The sequence below is a fragment of the Panthera tigris genome, chromosome D1 (genome assembly GCF_018350195.1).
Source record: "Panthera tigris isolate Pti1 chromosome D1, P.tigris_Pti1_mat1.1, whole genome shotgun sequence".
In the NCBI taxonomy this organism is placed as follows: domain Eukaryota; kingdom Metazoa; phylum Chordata; class Mammalia; order Carnivora; family Felidae; genus Panthera; species Panthera tigris.
The window spans coordinates 108,808,726-108,827,888 of NC_056669.1; the positions used below are offsets into that span (position 1 = coordinate 108,808,726).

The 19,163-nt window shown below is 39.4% G+C and overlaps 1 protein-coding gene across 3 annotated transcripts in view; it reads left to right on the forward strand.

The window, feature by feature from the left end:
• Positions 1–19,163, forward strand: part of CD1H11orf80 (chromosome D1 C11orf80 homolog) — a 96,172-nt gene continuing 77,009 nt past the window's right edge. For 2 of the 3 annotated variants that reach the window (XM_042958714.1, XM_042958715.1), the window contains exons 1-3: positions 1–107; positions 2,095–2,233; positions 9,190–9,243. In XM_042958714.1, coding sequence (XP_042814648.1) covers positions 78–107; positions 2,095–2,233; positions 9,190–9,243 — 223 coding nt within the window. In that variant the 5' untranslated portion in view covers positions 1–77. Of the gene's footprint in view, positions 108–764; positions 1,069–2,094; positions 2,234–9,189; positions 9,244–19,163 lie in introns of those variants that run through there. The other variant, XM_042958716.1, reaches the window with a different exon arrangement.

Sequence of the window (19,163 nt, forward strand, 5' to 3'; positions counted from 1 at the left end):
CCTGGCGTGGGCGCCGGCGGAGGTCGACGTCCGGGCTGGCAGCAGGTGGTGGGCGTCGCTGCCGCTCCCCGCGCGGCATGGAGGGCTCGGCGGTGGCAGTGTGCGAGGTGATGCCGGGAAGGGAGAGAAAGCAGAGGAGGACACTGTGTGAGAAGGGTTTTGTGAGGTGACCGTGAAGTTTGGGCAGAGGGGTCTGGCGGGGCCCGAGGTAGAGAAGGAAGGTTCAGGACTGAGGGGATTCGGGGACATTCCGCCTGCCTCATACGGGGCTGTGAGGAGCTGACGAGGGAACGCGTGGGCTCCCTTGGGGGAATGCCCGCGCGGAGGGGGTGGCACCGGCCCCAGGGCTCCTGAGGCTGAAGTGTTTGCCCGGCGTTAGCGGACACCTAGGTTCAGGTCGGGAGGCCAGCCTAGGGTGTCCCCCTTTGCCGAGAGGGCGCGCAGGAGGGAGGGATGGGCAGCCCGGGGCGGGAGTCCAGACCAGTCGGGGTGAAGTGGCAGGGAGGGAGAGTGGTGTTCGGCCGGCCGGTGGGCCACGTGTGGGGAGCACTCCGGGGGTCGGCCCGGGCTGGGTGATGACGGACGGACTGCGGTGCAGCCCCCCCCCACCCCCCCCCAGGGTCTGACGGCACCGCTCGGGCCAGGGAACTTTCCAGCTGTGGGAGGTGGGACTGAACACCAGGCGCCGCCTCGCCACGTGGGTTCATCCGTTGAGGCGCCTTCACTGCCGACATCTGATCGAGTTCTTAGCCGCCGGTCTTGCAAGGGGTTCTAGACAGAACAGAGCCACAGGCCAGACAGGGTCGGCGTGACGGCACCCGAAAGTTCTGGCCCTCTCGCCTCTTCGTTCTCATCAAAGAAAGTTGGAGGGTTGGATTTTACAGACGACAGAACCTAGCCTAGAACCCAGGGCTTCTGACTCACAGGCCGGAATTCTTTTCCCAACTGCTCCCTCACGGATAAAGAAACTGCGGGAAAATCGTAACAGAGGGAAGCACAGCGACAGAGGATGTGAGAAGGAAGGTGTTAGACTGTAGAGATGCCTGGAAACCATCGTTATAAACCATGGTACAAATTAGGATATTCATCCTCAAGTTCTCTTACTGAGATCTTGCCTTTAAGAAAAGGGGTGGTAATTTTCCCTATGGTACCTTAGTGTGTAAGTGAGTCTACTTTCATAAGTAATGGAATTAACTACAGTATATTTTCTTTTAAATTTGTCTCATCAAGAGTGAATGTTTTATCTAGACATCTTGGAAGACTGTTTAATTTAAAATATTGTGTGCAGTCTTCACCAAAGATGAACTTATTAAAAATGAAAGCTAATGTCTAGAAGCATTAAAAATATATGCATATACACATAAGAATATATATGTATATGTGTTTATATACATATATATGTACAAATTGTGTGGGGTGTATATATCTACGTGTATATATACGTGTGTGTGTGTGTGTGTGTGTATATGCCAGGCATTGTGTTAAGCATTATGCTCTTATTTTGTTCACAGTTAGCAGCAGCCATAAGTGGTAGACTGTCCTCATTTTGGTAAATGAGGAAGCTGAAGTAGAGAGGAGTTAAGTAACTTGCCTAAAATCACATGGCATATCAGGGATTCAAACCCAGGCATCTGCCTCCAGAGCCAGTGATCTTTAACTAGTATTCCCATCCTCAGAAATGATGATTTAATGAAAGGTAAAGATGATTCATAACCAGATGCCACTCTTATTCATAATATTCATGTTGGCTTTTACTTGGGGAGAAAAAAAGACACAGGAAAAACAAACTCCCACTTAATTTTTCTGAATTATTATTTCCAGATGAACTTACCCTTTGAATAAAGCAATTTATTGTCGCCACTTCCTGTCTTGTTGGGCATTGTGTTAATTTCTTATGCCTCCTTTCTTATGTCACTTTCCTAGTTATTTCTTCTGTTTAGACACAATACTTTGTTCTAAATGTGTAAATCTGACATTTTGCAAGTAAGAATATTATTTTTTGGAAATTAGAATCATTAATTCAGCTGTATCATATACATTTATTATTACTATGATTTCTAAAGATTTGTTTTCTTTGAATTGTACCCTTTTCAGATTTTGAAATATTTAATAATTCACTGGAAGTGTGAAACAGGAGTATCAAATGGAGCATTGCTGGAAGGACAGCTAGTGATTTCCATGGAAGCATTAAATTCTAATCACCAGGAAAATACTCTTCACTGTGTAACAACAAGTAAGTACAGGAAGAAATAATTGATTTTCTGTTCTGTTATGATTTTTTATGGTTATTTAAAAATTTCAATTAGTCATAATCTTTTATCATGTTATTCCAAGGTTATTCTATAGTTAAAAAACTTAAGTAATTATGTAATAAGTATCTGGTGATAGATTTACAAATGTGTCATACAGGAAAGGTGAGTAGAATGACTCTTATCAGGATTTTTTTTTTTTATTCTTGTGAATTTGTTTTTTTTGGGGGGATATAAGGGATGCGTTGGGAAATGTAATGTGGGTTATGCCTAACCAGGTAAATATCCATTCTAATCTTCCTGGGATAACTTCTACAGCTTTTTCTTTTTCTTGGAGCTACTGCTCTTGCTGCCAGCAGCCTCTTTGGGTCCACTGCTGAGTGGCTTCTCCTTGGAAGAGAATTTCTTCTTTTTCTTGGGGATGCTCTTATTTCCTTCCTCTTTAACATCACTAACTGGTTCCTCTTTGAGGAAAGATTTCTTCCTCTTGGGAAGACTTCCACTGCCAGCTGTCTCTTCAAGATCACTACTAACCAGCTCCTCCTTGGAAAAAAGATTTCTTTTTCTTGCATTTGGAGACAGAGGCAGATGGTCTTCCGAGGGTCTCCTGGGCTTTTGCTTTTTCTTCTTTGTGGGTCTCTCATTTGTCTCTTCACACTCCTCTGGGGTACTACTGCTGTTTTCTGAAGACATGAGGGCAGAGACGGCCAGCTGTTTCTTCTCCTTCATGCATTTCTTCTGCTTCTCCAGCTTCCTAGCCATCTCAGTAGCCGCTTCCTTTGCCTGAACCATCACCTCATTCATAACATCCAGATTCTTTCGTGGAATCTCTCCTGTCTCATAGAAGGACAGCCGCTCCTCAACTTGCTCTCGAAGTCTCTCTCCAAATACACTTGTGGGCACTCCAGAGAAGCAATCGATTCATGAGGCAATAGTGCATTTGTTTGCCAGGTATCAGGATATGTGGCCTTTGTTCTTAGCAGCTGCTTGGCCAATGAAGGTGGAGTGTAAAATGAGTCCATATTTTGGGGTGTTACCCTTTGTTATCAAGGCTCTGGAAATCTGGTCCATTTGCAGGGCTCTGGGGATCACTCAGACACCAGGATTGGTCAAGAGGATTATTTTACTGGTTTAAGAATTCTCAAAAGCAATCTCATTCTTGCTCTTGGTTTTATCATTCTCTCACAAAAAAATTATATTACATTGAATTTTATCTCCTTTTTCATGTCCAGTCTTTGATAGTTGGAAAAGGGCCAAAAAAAAAAAGGGGGGGGGAAAAGAAATCAAATGATGAATGGTGCATGCTTTGATAATCTTAACTTGCAGTTAGTTTGAAAGTAAACCTCTTCTATTGGCTTTTTTTTTTTTTTTTTTTTTTTGCCTACAGTCCTGAGGGAAAGACGATGCATTGAGTGACCCTGGAACAATTAATTTTCTTGAACTTTTGAAGTGATCACTTTTTTGTTTAGTTGTGTAGGTGTATATGAGAGAGAGAAGAGAGAGTGTGTGTCTGTCTGTAGGTTTATTGAAGGATACTTTGGAATGAAAGTCATCCTCAGTCCCAGCTGAGACTGAATAGTACTTTAGGTTCTACACAAGACATTTTCTCACTGAACTGAAATGCCCTGTTTTCTCTTTGAGTACCTAGCAGTAAACATCCTTGAGGAAGATATGATAGGTTGGTTTGCTGTTACTGTGCATGAACTCCACTCTGGACAGAATTCCCATCATTTGTAAGAACGTTTTGGATAGCTGCATGGCTAGGGTGATGTTGGTCTGTGTATGGTTGTGTTAGTTCATGCATTTGGAGACAGAGGCAATCCAATAAGCTGGCCAGGGTAGCGGGGTTGATATCGCTCAAAGCAGAGGACTTGAGCCACATTAGCTTTTGGAAAGAAACCTAATTCCATAGGTATTTTGAGCCTAATGGACTTCTTCAGCCCATGCGAAGTATAGGGAGCATTTATTTTCTCTTTATTGTGTTTATTATCTCTGATCTTTATGTAATGATTTTCATAAATTTTTTGGTAGAAGGAAGGGTAATATATGCTTATCGTGAAACATTCCAATATTACAGATACATATATTGTGTAAGGTGAGACTTTCCAGTCATTTTGTCCCTTAAGATAATTATTAATTAATGTTCAATATGCATTCTGCTAGATTTTTCCATGTATATGTTCATAGCCTCTCACTAGGTAGATAAAAAGTCAGATTGTGAGTGTTCTGGGATGGAGAGATAAGAGAGAGATCTCAGCGTTCAGTCTTTATGTTCATTCAGGCCATTTATTTTTAATACAACTTCGGTCCTCAGCTGAAAAACCCATGCTTCTTCCTTTTCAAAGAATAACCCTTCCTCCACCCCCGCCAAGGTTAGAAAGGGTCAGTCCCTAGAATGCAGAGTGGAGGAGGGAATCTAAAGACCTGACTTATTCTTAAATTCATTTTTTCAATTGATTCTCCTTATGTTAGCTCCCACCCCGCCCCTACTTCCAGGAGTTCCCGATTCTGCATTCCTGAATCTTCAGGGATTTTGTTGTATCACTTTGGTTGTTTCTTGGCCTTTGCCTATTCTGGCTTATAATTCAGTTTCTCAGGTCTCCTAAATCCTTTCTTACTAGTCCTTCTGCTTTTCAGTTTCTAGAATTTTATTATAATCATATCTGTCTTTTTCCTGTCCTTGTGGGTTTATTCCTTTTAAAAATACTTTGTTTTCTATTGTTTCTATTGTTTCATTGCAGTTTCAGGAGGTAGTAAAAATAATGGGTATGTTCAATTTGTCATCTTTACCTTAAAGTGTGAAGTGGTGTGTTTGGTCTGAAATCTCTGATGATGAAAAACCATGTATTAGTTATCTAAGGCTGCTGTAACAAAGTAGCACAAACATAAAATAAATTTATTCACTCCCATGTATGGAAGCCAGAAGTCCAAAATCAAGGTCAAAGTAGAATTGGTTCCTTCTGGAGACTCTGAGGGTAGAATCTATTATATGCCTCTCTCTTAGCTTCTGGTAGTTGCCAGCAAGCCCTTGGTGTTGGCTTGCAGGAGTATCATTCCAATCTCTGCCTCTACCTTCATGGGATATTCTACCCTGTGTTTATCTGTGTCTCTGTCTTCACATAGCCTTCTTCTAAGGACACCAATTGGATTTAGGTCCACCCTAACCATTATGACCTCATCTTAACTTGATTATATTTGTGAAGACCCTATTTCCACATAAAGTCATATTCACAAGTACGGGGGCTTAGTTCTTCTAAATCTCTTTTAGAGTACAAAATTGAACTCACAACACAGCAGCAAGTTTTATTACTTGAATGATCTCTCTATGAGAAACTGAGAGATCACTATATACTTTTTCCATTAGTAATTGAAGTCTTTAACATATTTATTGCAGGGTTTTTTTTTTAAATGCATGCTACAAGATGTTTATATGAGTTAGGAGGAAGGAGTTACATAGTCCTCTAAATTTGTGGAATGCTGGTTAAAATCAAATGAGTTTCATTACTTTGTATTTTCTTAGAACCTTTGATATGACAGTGTAGACTGAATCTTTAAAAATGGGCTATAGGAGTACCTGGGTGGCTCAAGTTGGTTAAGTGTTCAACTTTGACTCAGGTCATGATCTCTCAGTTCACCTGCATCTGGCTCTCTGCTGTCAGTATGGACTCCACTTTGGATCCTCTGTTCCCCTCTCTCTCTGCCCCTCCCCTGCTTGCATACATGCCCTCGCTCTCAAAAATAAATACATACATTTTTTAAAACAGCCTATGGTAGGGGTGTCTGGGTAGCCCAGTCGGTTAGACGTCTGGCTTTTGGTTTTGGTTCTGGTCGTGATCTCATTGTTTGGGGGTTCAGCCCTGCATCAGGCTCCGTGCTGACAGCTGCTTGGGATTCTTTCTCTCTATCCCTCCCCTGCTCTCTCTCTCTCAAAATAAATAAATAAACTTAAAAAAAATTTTTTTAAATGGGCTATAGTATGGGAATGCAAGCTGGTTTAGCCACTCTGGAGAACAGCACAGAGGTTCCTCAAAAAATTAAAAATAGAACTACCCTACAGCTCAGCAATTGCACTACTAGGTATTTATCCAAGGGATACAGGTGTGCTGTTTCGAAGGGACACATGCACCCCAATGTTTATAGCAGCACTGTCAACAATAACCAAAGTATGGAAAGAGCCCAATGTCCATCGATGGATGAATGGATAAAGAAGATGTGGTATATATATACAATGGAGTATTACTGAGCAATCAAAAAGAATGAAATCTTGCCATTTGCAACTACATGGATGGAACTGGAGGGTATTATGCTAAGTGAAATTAGAGAAAGACAAATCTATGACTTCACTCATATGAGGACTTTAAGACACAGAACAGATGAACATAAGGGAAGAGAAACAAAAATAATATAAAAACAGGGAGGGGGACAAAGCATAAGAGACTCATAAATGGGGAACAGAGGGTTACTGGAGGGGGTGTGGGAAGAGGGATGGGCTAAATGGGTAAGGGGCATTAAGGAACCTACTCCTGAAATCATTGCTGCACTATATGCTAACTAATTTGGATGTAAATTAAAAAAAAATAAAATTAATTTAAAAAATGGGCTATAGTATACAGCATTCTTCAAATATATTTGATCTCAACAACTTCTTTTTTTAATATCATCTTTTGTTCTATAGAGGGAATTTTAGGAATGGTGTTGCTCTAAAAATATGTGGTTTACAATTAAGTCTCTACTGTTATCTTTGCATTTGAAGGATAACACTCTTTTTTAAAATATATTTTTAATGTTTATTTTTGAAGGTGAGAGAGACAGAGTGTGAGCAAGGAAGGGACAGAGAGAGAGGGAGACACAGAATCTGATGCAGGCTCTAGGCTCTGAGCTGTCAGCACAGAGCCTGATATGGGGCTTGAACTGCCACATGACGTGAGGCGAAGTTGGATGCTTAATGTTTAACCAACTGAGCCCCCAGATGCCCCTAGTACTCTTTTATTTTAGTACAGAGACATTAGAAGTACAGCTAAAAGTTGGGGGCAGGATGGGGTGTGGAGCAGGCAAGATAATTGCTCTCTGAGTACATTCACCAAAAGTGACCCATTTTCAACAATTGTTGATATGGTACTTGTTAAAACTAAAAGATGTTTGAGGAGACAGTATGGCATATGCAATTGAGAAACATCATGGAAACACTGTGAGATATATAGGTTGTATTTTTTTCTTATTAATGTTCAGCTCCTTGCTTAGCTGGTGTAGGCCTGCTGACACCTGCCATCCCTCTCCCCAGTGACCAACTCTCCTTAAGCTAGAACCAGTGTATGCTTGTGAGGAATGTTAAGAAGAAAAAAGAAATGATTGTCTTTTATTGAATGTTCTGTGCTACTTGGGCCCAGGCCTTTTGAAATATCATTTGTCCAGAATCATTCAGAATCTGGAAATCTAAAGCACTGCTGTAATAACATTTCAATAGAACTTTTTATGATGATGAAAATATTATATATCTGTGCTGTTCAGTACAGTAGCCATTAGCCACACTAATGATGCTAATGACCACTTGAAATATGGCTAGTGTGACTGAGGAATCTTATTTTTAATTTAATTTAGCTAAATTTAAATTTAAGTAGCCACATGTATCTAGTGGCTACTATATTTGGATAGCACACATCTAGAGAATGGTGTTGCCTCTCACTGTAGTTGTTATTCTCAACTTTTTCACCCTGCTTGAAGAATACACATTTCTTGAGGGATAGAGACATTGATTTCTATGGCAATGATTCTTAAATTCTTAACTGTGGGTCGCATCTCTCTGGTGGGGAGGGGTAATGTTCAATTTGGAAAAGTCTCTGGGTGGTTTCTTTTCTTCCCCTCTTAGGTGCCTGTTTCCTCCTTTACCCTCTTCCTCTGAAGAATTATTGCTCTAGGGGTGCCTGGCTGGCTCATTCAGTAGAGCATGTGACTCTTCATCTCAGGGCTGTGAATTTGAGCCCCACATTGGGAGTAGAGTTTACTTAAAAAAATTTTTTTAATTATTACTCTAAATATTCTGATATTCATAGTTTAGAACTCGGTGTGGAGAATTCTTAGGTAATAGTCTAATATTTTCTACTAAAGGGGTGCCTAGGTGGCTCAGTTGGGTAAGTGTCCAACTTTGGCTTGGGTCATGATCTCACCATTCATGGGTTCCATCCCCACTTCAGGCTCTGTGCTGACAGCTCAGAGCCTGGAGCCTGCTTTGAATTCTGTGTCTCCCTCTCCCTGCCCCTGCCCCGCTCATGCTTTGTCTCTCTCTCAAAAATAAATATTAAATTTTTAAAAAAATATTTTCTACTAAAGAGTAAATTGTTTCAAAGAAAGGCCAGCTTTTTAAATTGAATCTTACACTGGAATATGGGTTATTGGCATGATATATTCTGGTTACTAGTTACAGTGTGCAGTCTTCCTATAATCCTTTTCTCTCAGGAATAGTAATATCTAAAGAAGCAGCCTTGATGTTGGATATGGGTGAAAAGGCTTGCCATTTGGTTTTCATTTCTCCCCCCAGAGAGTTGTTGTAGCCTCATAATGTTTTTTTTTGGTGTCTCCATTTTTAGTAAACTCATTACATAGTGGTCACCTTTTTTTTTTTTTTAAACATTTATTTATTTTTGAGACAGAGAGAGACAGAGCATGAACGGGGGAGGGTCAGAGAGAGAGAGACACAGAATCTGAAACAGGCTCCAGGCTCTGAGCTGTCAGCACAGAGCCTGACGCGGGGCTCGAACTCACCGCGAGATCATGACCTGAGCTGAAGTAGGCCGCTTAACCGACTGAGCCACCCAGGCGCCCCTAGTGGTCACCTTTTTAATGTATTGTATCTATAAGCAGTGTTTTTAGGCTTCCATAAGATTCTTTAGATAAAATATGTTTGTTTTATTTGTGATATTTCTTTGTATTTTGTTTCTTACAGTTGCTTCTGCAGGAAGCACTTATGGTGGTTTGGTTCTGAAGAAGTTCATAAAAGGTAAAGAATAACTCTGCTTTCAAGAGATAAAGTCTCTTCCTGGCAGTGAATTTGTTATTTTCTGAAAGAGACAAACTGAAAGATAGGGTTGCTAGATTTAGCAAATAAACGTACAGGATGCCCACTTAAATTTGAATTTCAGATAAACAATGAGTAATTTTGTAGTGTATGTTCCATCCAGTATTTTATCCTGTATTTTATCTGACAATCCTACTGAAAGATGATCTATAAAATTGTATACATACAGCGATGAACAAGACACCTAGGTCACTATAGCTTCTCTGAATACTCTCTATAGGGGTGCCTGGGTGGCTCAGTTGGTTAAGCATCTGACTTCGGCTCAGGTCATGATCTCGCAGTTTGTGAGTTCAAGCCCCACATCGGGCTTTGTGCTGACAGCTCAGAGCCTGGAGCCTGCTTCAGAGTCTGTGTCTTTCCCTCTCTCTGCCCCTCCCATGCTCATGCCCTGTCTCTCTCTGTCTTTCAATAATGAATAAATGTTAAAAAAAATTGAATAGGGACGCCTGGGTGGCGCAGTCGGTTAAGCGTCCGACTTCAGCCAGGTCACGATCTCGCGGTCCGTGAGTTCGAGCCCCGCGACGATCTCGCGGTCCGTGAGTTCGAGCCCCGCGTCAGGCTCTGGGCCGATGGCTCGGAGCCTGGAGCCTGTTTCCGATTCTGTGTCTCCCTCTCTCTCTGACCCTCCCCCGTTCATGCTCTGTCTCTCTCTGTCCCAAAAATAAATAAAAAACGTTGAAAAAAAATTAAAAAAAAAAAAAAATTGAATACTCTCTATAGAAACTCAGATAAAATTATCCCAGATAGAAAATGAAATTTTCAGTAAAGTATTTGTGCAGAGAGGTAACGTGTGAAGAATGCTTTATTGCAAATTATTTTGGCTAGCGTTAATACTATTCCCCACATGCCAAAGTTGGTATGGTTTAAGAGCTTTTGGTGACTTTGGCTTTAGTTCTTCTTTCCTTTGAGCTGAGAATAATCTAAAGCTGAAGGACATACATTTATTTTAAGGAGACCAAAATGATCTGAGAACTTCTATGCTTTCATATTTATCATCTGTGGTTGTCTAGTTTGTAAATTATCCAATGGGCCTATCTTTTCCTAATGAGTGGTTAGTTTACAAATTTTACAAAGTAATTGTTTTAAGTTTATTTTTATTTATTTTTGAGGGAGAGAGAGAGTGCGCGGTGTGCACACACACGCGGGGGGATGGGCAGGGGACGGAGGCAGAGAGAGAATCCTAAGCACTGACAGCATGGAGCCCTATGTGGGTCTGAACTCACAAACCCTGAGATCATGACCTGAGCTGAAATCAAGGGTCAGAAGCTTAACCAATTGAGCCACCCAGACACCTCTACAAAGTAATTTTTTAAAAGAAACCATCTCCAACAAATTTGGAATGTAAGTAGCTTGTGGTGGTTTAAAAAAACAACAACTTACATTTGTCATTATTTTAAGAAAATGTTCTATGTGTTAAATATGGAAACAATAAAGCTACATTAGAGCAGTGTAATTTTATAAATGCTTATGAAATGTATTGCCATTGTACTTTTATTTTTATATTTATTTTATCATTGTACTTTTATTGTTTTAAATTTTTTAAATATTTGATTTATTGTTGAGACAGAGAGAGCAGAGCACAAGCGGGGGAGGGGAAGAGAGAGAGGGAGACACAGAATCTGAAGCAGGCTCCAGGCTCTGAGCTGTCAGTACAGAGCCTGATGCAAGGTTTGAACCCATGAACCATGAGATATGACCTGAGCCGAAGTTGGACACTTAACCAACTGAGCCACTTAGGCACCCTACCATTGGACTTTTAAAAACTAATGTTTCTTAGTGCTTTAAAATTTTTTTAATGTTTTATTTATTTTTGAGAGAGAGAGAGTGAGCAGGGTAGGGACCGAGAGAGGGGGAACAGAGGATCTGAAGCAGGCTCTGTGCTGACAGTAGTGAGCCCGACGTGGGGCTTGAACTCATGAACTGTGAGATCACGACCTGAGCTTGAAGTCGGATGTTCAACTGACTGAGCCACCCAGGCGCCCCTGAAATTTTTTAATGTTTATTTATTTTTGAGAGAGAGAGGCAGAGTGCGAGTGGGGGAGGGGCAGAGAGAGAGGGAAACAGAATCTGAAGCAGGCTCCAGGCTCTGAGCTGTCAGCACAGAGCCTAACATGGGGCTTGAACTCACGAACCATGAGATCACGACTTGAGCCAAAGTCGGATGCTTAACTGATTGAGCCACCCAGGTGCTTCTCTTAGTGCTTTTTAAAATGAAATCAATTAAAAATTTTAATTTAGAACCAAATTGCCAGTAACTCAATTACTGGATAAATCAAAGTACCTTCCGTTATCTTGGTCATATCAAAGAAAAAGAAGAAATTATTTTTATAACTCACATGATGAATGACTTTAAGGACATAAACAATATAGGAAATATTTTCCCTTTTGGAACTTCTTTTTTGAGTTAATATTTATTTTTTTATTGTTATTTTTAAAGTTTTTATTTAAGTTCTGGTTAACATACAGTGTAAATTAATTTCAGGTGTACAATTTAGTGATTCAGCACTTAGGTCCAACACCGGGTGGGTGCTCATCACAAGTGCACTCCTTAATCCCCATCACCTATTTGAGCCATTCCCCCCACCCACCTCCCTTCTGGTAATCATCCGTTCTCTTCTTGTTCTCTACATTTTATTTCTTGGGTTACCTTTCTCTTTTTCCCCCCTATGCTCATTTGTTTTGTTTCTTAAATACCACATCTGAGTGAAGTCATATGATATTTGTTTTTCTCTGGCTGAGTTATTTTGCTTAGCACAATACTCTCTAGCTCTATCCACATCATTGCAAATGGCAAGATTTCATTCTTTTTTATGGCTGAGTGATATTCCATTGTGTGTGTGTGTGTGTGTGTGTGTGTGTATACACACACACACACACACACATATATATATATACCACATCCTTTTTATCCATTCATCAGGGACTTTGATAGACATTTGGGCTGTTTCCATAATTTGGGTACTGTAGATAATGCTGCTATAAACACTGGGGTGTGTGTATCCCGTTGAATTAGTATTTTTATATCCTTTGGGTAAAACCTAGTAGTGTGATTGCTGGATTGTAGGATAGTTCTATTTTTAAGCTTTAGAGGAAACTCCATACTGTTTTGCAGAGTGACTGCACCAGTTTGCTGAAGGAGTTTTTAGTTTAAGCATGGGAATTTAGAAGTGCTTGCTTAGTAAATTAAGGGTCATTAGGTATATCTCCCTTTGCCTTTGAAATTGCCTTGGCCCTCTGAATCTACCTTCCAGGAGTCTATATCCTGGATTCTTTTTTATTTTTTTTAATGTTTCTTTATTTGTTTTGAGAGAGAGCACAAGCAGGGGAAGGGGCAGAGAGTGAGAATCCCAAGTAGGCTCCATGTTGTCAATGCGGAGCCTGATGTGAGGCTTTATCTCACAAACTGTGAGACCACTACCTGAGCTGATATTAAGAGTCAGACGCTTAACTAACTGAGCCATCCAGGTGCTCTTGTAGCCTGGATTCTTAATGGACCTCTGCTTTTTGCTCTGTGATCCTAATCTTCCTTAGATTCTTCTTAGTGTGCACACATTTGAAAGCAGTAATTGTGGAAGAAAAGTAATGGCTCCATAGCAGATATTCTGTGGGAGCTTGGGTAGAAAGTTCTTACTGTGATAATCATCATAAATGATGATTTACTGAGCATTAGCTCTACATTGAGCCTTGTGCTTGACACAGAGGGGTTACAGAGGTGATCAAGACAGATTTGGTTTCTTCCCTTACACCCATACTTAGGTTATCTTAATCACTTAATTCTATTACTTCCTAAAACCTTTGGTCTGGAAGAAAGGGAGAATCAGCATATTGTGCTGGATGGGGAGTTTGCTCTGATTCTGACTTTTGGGAAACCCGAGTCCAGCTTTAAGAATCATGAATTGACTGCCTGAAAACCATCTAGTCTATTTCTCAATCTTTAGTCTTCTTTTTTTGGGTTCTGCCCTTAGGATGAAGCAAAGAATGGAAAGATCATTCGTAATGCCACTGCTCTAGTTAATAAATGTGAAAGTGCTTTGAAAGAAGTGAAAGTCTATGTAAATAACAGGGAGTATGTTATTATTAGCACTAGGGAGGAGATAGGAGTATTTCTTGTGACATAAACTGATACTTAGCATGCCTTTTTTTTTTTTTTAACATTTATTTATTTTTTGAGAGACAGAGTATGAGCAGGGGAGGGGCAGAGACAGAGGGAGAAACAGAATTCGAAACAGGCTGCAGGCTCCGAGCTGTCAGCACAGAGCCCGATGTGGGGCTCGAACTCACAAACTGCAAGATCATGACCTGCACTGGAGTCAAACGCTTAACCAACTGAGCCACCCAGACACCCCTAGCATGCCTTTTTAATGAGTGGTCAGATTGTATATAATACTACTACTTCAATTAATATTTGCAGAAGTGCTTTGAAAAAAGTGAAAAACCATGCAGGTACAAGAGAATGGTTTTATTATCACTGTTAATACCTGGAGAGAAGGTATTGAGTTGAATTTAGTTTATGGAATAACCACCTGTTTATTATGCTAATACAAACTTCAGACAGTGTCATGGTAACTTGGTTGTAATTTTTTAAAAGCTCACAGCAATTTTATGCATATTTATTTAATCTGTTTTTATATCCTTGTGATAAAGTGGAAGTGGCTGACTTTTAGTACAAAGAGGAAGTACTGCATATCAAGTACATAATAAAAATTGAGTCATTTGTTCATAGTCAATCATATTTAGTAGCTAACTTTAGCTTGTCTTCTCTCCAGGTTCATGATACTAACCTCCACTCAGTAATACTGTTTGTTTGTACTAATTAGTAACAAGAATGGCTCATTAAAGCTCACAAAGGAAATTGTCCAAGCTTAAGATTTAAATCCCTTAGCTCCCTGGTTTTTGCACCATTAATTATGCCTTTATTACTATTGTTATTTATTTAGCATTCCTGTAATGTTATCAACAAACTGCTTTAAATTGGTCCATTCACAAATCTTTACACAATTTAGTTAGCCTCATTAGGCAGTCTTTGGTGGCTGATTCATTAACCGTGAGATTTTCAGATGCTAAAAAATTACTTACCTATACAAAATAGTATGCCTCTGAATTCATTTTCAACTATGTTCTCTTCAGTGCTTGGTTGGTGGCTCTCAGTGAGTAGAATAAGATCTGATCTCTTTTTAGGGGAACTGTACTGTTGTAGAGCCATCCAGCTTCAATTTTCTTTACTCTTCAGTCTATTCTATTAGTATTGTATCAAGGTACTTTTTCTCTGAATCTGGTATACTTCAGATCAATTCATATATAAACAGGCTCTAATTTCTGGATGTTTTGTTTATGCTGGATTAATAAATAGTGACCAAGATAATCTCCCCATTCTACTTCCTCTCTAATGGATTATATTCTCTTTTTTGCTCACTGTCTTCTCTGGTTCCTAACTATTCATATTTTTATTCAGCACACCTTTAATTGAATATCTGCTTTGCCACAGGAAGTCATTGGGAAAGGTAGCTCTGAAAATGTAACGTGATAAGTATACCTAATGGAAGTATGTATATTCATGGTGCTTCTTTGGTAACCCAGAGGATATTCCTTGAAGTTCAGCCACCAATATGCCTTTCTTCCCTTCATTATTCTGTATTATTATTCTGTATTTACTTCAGGTATGTTTTCTACTCTTAAAGTTTTAATATCATTTCTATGCTGATGAGACTTTTTTTCCTATCATTAACATGTTTCCAGCTTTGATTGTCAATTAGTCTATTCCATTTGAAGGTTCCTTTTGAAATATATGTGCAACACATGGTAAAATGGGTTTCATTTTCTTGAAACTAACTTGCTCTGTAATGTCTTCATTTCTTTCAATGATACTAACATTCATAACTTTCCAGGCTTAAAATTTTTGGCTTTTTTTTTGGCATCCTCTTTTTTCTTTTCTCCATTATCTAATCTAATTGAATTTTTTGTTAGTTCTTTTATTCAATTATATATGAATATAAACATATGTCCTTCCCAGTTGCTTATTAGGAAGAACATAAAGATAGGGAAAGACACCTCAGACCAGATGTGAGGTCCTCTGTCAATTAGAATAACTTCTGTACTTTGAGGGATGATGACCATTAAGACAGATAAATTCTGGGGTCCCTGAATGGCTCAGTTGGTTAACCATTCGACTAATGGTTTCAGCTCAGGTCATGATCTCATTGTTTGTAAGTTCGAGCCCTGCATTGGGTTGGCACTGACAACACGGAGCCTGCTTGGGATTCTCTCTCCCTCTCCCTCCCCCTCCCTCTCCCTGTCTCTTTCCCTCTCTCTCTGCCCTTCTGTTCATGCACATGTGTGGTCTCTCTCTCTCCCTCTCAAAATAAGTAAACATTAAAAAAAGGTAAATTCTTATGTGTTAAAAGTTCTCATTACTTTGTATTAATATATATACTATTATTTTGCATATATGCTTGTATGCATATATGCATAATATGCATATCCATTTATATAGGAATCCATTTATATATCCATTTATGTATATACTTATCCATGTATATAGAACTACTTATAAGTATCTATTTGGTGAAATGTGATGTTTTAGTTTGTCCTTCTTGCCCAGATCTAGAAGCTACTTCCTATCATGTCCTTACTCTAGTAAAGAAAAGAAAAAAAAAGAAAGTGTAGAAGAGAGTGATAAGATGGGGAATATGCAAAAGGCCATATTTAAAGGTCCCTATTTGCTGTTTCTTATTTCTTCCATTCATGTTATTTTGATTTTTTTAATCTTTTTAATTACTTCCTCCTCATTCCCATGTTTATTGACATAATTTAACTCTTTAGTAAAATACAGTTTGGCCAGTCATGTTCAAGTGTTTTTCCCAAGTCAGAAATTTTTTTTTCTTCCCCTCAAAAGACTAGAGAAGAATACCAGCCCCCAGGGGCACCTGGGTGGCTCAGTAAGTTTAGCATCCATCTTTGGCTCAGGTCATGATCTCACAATTTGTGGGTCTCTCTCTCTCTCTCTCTCTCTCAAAAATAAACATTAAGAAAAAAAAAAAAAAGAATACCAGCCCTTGAAAGTGGGGAAGACAGCTGTGCTGTTGATGTATGGTTATATGATTATGCCTCTTCTCTGTACTCCACCCTTTTGCCATCAGGGAGACTTTACAAAAAAGTTTAGTTTAATTTTGTCTTCTTTGTTAATTTGTTCTGAAAGGAAGTGAGAAGTCATGCTATTTGTACATTAGAGAAATTAATGGGTCCAGGATTGCTCATCATTGAATGAGAAATTCACAATGGTGAACTCTTGGATGTCTGACTTAATATGTATTTTTAAATCTGAGATTCTCATTCAAAGAAAAAATCTATTATAATTTTAGATCTTACAAGATCAGCAACTCTAAGGCTCAGTACTCATCTGACACTTTTTCCTCCAGGAGCTCCTTTTGTAGACATGATCTCATTCATTCTCCAGAGATAGGTCAGACTTATATGTTATCATCATTTCTCTTTCGGAGATGGGGAAACTGAGCTTTATCTTAGCTTAAATTTAGAAGTAAAGGAAGAGTTTGTGGACTCATTGGTCACTGGTTACCCAGTGAGTCCACATTTAATCCTCAGACTTTTGATATGTCCTAAACAGTCTCTTGCTGCCAAATTTGCATAACATGTGGCAAGATTTTATAAAGAGAAGATTGAACATAAAAAAGTTAAATGAATTTGTTGGGATGCCTGGCTGGCTCAGTCAGTGGAGCATGTGACTCTTGATCTTGGGGTTGTGAGTTTGAGCCCCATGTTGGGTTTAGAGATTACTTAAAAAAATAAAATAAAGTCTTAAAAAAATAGATGAATTTCATCTTCTTTTGCTTTCTTAATATTTCTTTACTCTTTTCTCTGTTAAATATATTTAATTGTACTTTACTATTGAGAATATATTTAAGATTTGATGTGCAGGGAAAGGAGATGGAAAGGACATGAACCTTGACATGTTTCTCTTTCTTTTGAGCTTGGGTAGGTAGAGCAGGAAGAGAAGGACACCTTTTACCATTAGAGATCATGGGAGTTGACTCATACTCCAGCTGAGTGGCTTTTATTCAGTAGTCAGCAGGAGCTAGCCTGCCTTGTACCAGCTTTGGCTTAAAATCCTTGAACTATTGTTACCCCTCGTTGAGTAATCAACTGGGCACTTACTATTCCAGCTCTGGCCTCTTGGGTTACCATATCCCTTCCGTTTCCGTAGCAGACATTGTTAGCTGCCCGTGGTAGTGAATTTGGTTGGTATGGGAAGAGAGGACATTTTGAATATTCTTTACTGAGTAGACTTTTATGGTTACTCTTTTAGCATATTTTAAAAAGTCATATGACACTGTATGTAAGAGTTAAACTCAAAATGGATCAAAGACCTAGATCTAAGAGGTAAAACTATAAAATTCTTAGAAGAAAACATACGTGTAATTCTTCATAGATATGACATTTAAAGCACAAGCAGTCAAAGGAAAGATAGATAAATTGGATTTGATCAATATGAAAAACTTCTGTGTTTCAAAGAACACTATCAACAAAAGATGGGATGACATGATGGAGGTGTTAGTTCAGGCCAAGATGGTAATCATTTTGCAACATGGAAGTATCAGATTTACAGGTTGTACATCTTAACTTTACACAATGTTATAGATCGATTGTACCTCATTAAAACTGGAAAAAAAAAAAAACTAAAAAAGAGAGAGTGAAGACAGCCTACAGAATGGGAGAAAATATTTGCAAATTATGTATCTGATAGGCATCTAATATCCAAAGAACAAAAATAACTTTTACAACTCAGCAATAAAAACCTAATTTTTAAGTGGGCAAAGGATATGAATAGACATTTGTTATGAATTGAATGTGTCCTCCCAGAATTCCTGTGTTGAAGCCCTAATCCCCAATGCAAGGGTATTTGGAGATGAGGCCTTTGGGAAGTAATTAGGGTTAGATTAGGTTATGAAGGTGGGACCTTTATGATGGGATTAGCAGCTTTATAGGAAGAAGAAGAAAGAGAAATCTCTCCAAGTACACCCACCCAGGAAAAGCCATGTGAGGACAGTGAAAAGACAGTTGTCTGCAAGCCATGAAGAGAGCTGAATTGCTGGTACCTTGATATTGGGCTTCTCAGCCTTCAGATCTATATGCAGTAAATTTCTGTTAAGCCATCCAGTCTATGGTATTTTGTTATGGCAACCGAAATAGATGAAGACAACATTTATCCATATAAGCGGCTAATAAGCCCCATGAAAAGATGCTCAACATTGTAATTATTAGGGAAATGCAAATGAAAACCATAATGAGATACCATTTTATACCTCCTTGTATGACTGTAATTAAAAAAAAAAAAAAAAGCAGAGGGGCACCTGGGTGGCTCAGTCAGTTAAGTGTCTGACTCTCAATTTTGTCTTAGGTCATGATCTCACAGTTCATGAGTTTGAGCCCCACATCGGGTTTTCTGCTGTCAGCACAGAGCCTGCTTCAGATCCTCTGTCCGCCCCCCCCCTGCCCTGCTTGCTCTCTCTCTTTCAAAAATAAACATTGGGGTGCCTGGGTAGCTCAGTCAGCTAAGCGTCCAATATCAGCTCAGGTCACCATCTCGCGGTTCGTGAGTTTGAGCCCTGCCATCAGGTTCTGTGCCGACAGCTCAGAGCCTGGAACCTGCTTTAGATTCTGTGTCTTCCCTTCTCTCTGCCCCTGCCCCACTCGTGCTCTCTCTCTCAAAAATAAACATTAAAAAATTAATAAACATTAAAAAAACAAAATAACAAGTGTTGACAAGGATGTAGAGAAATTGGGACCCTCATATTTTGCTAGTGGGAATGATCAGGCTTATTTCTGCC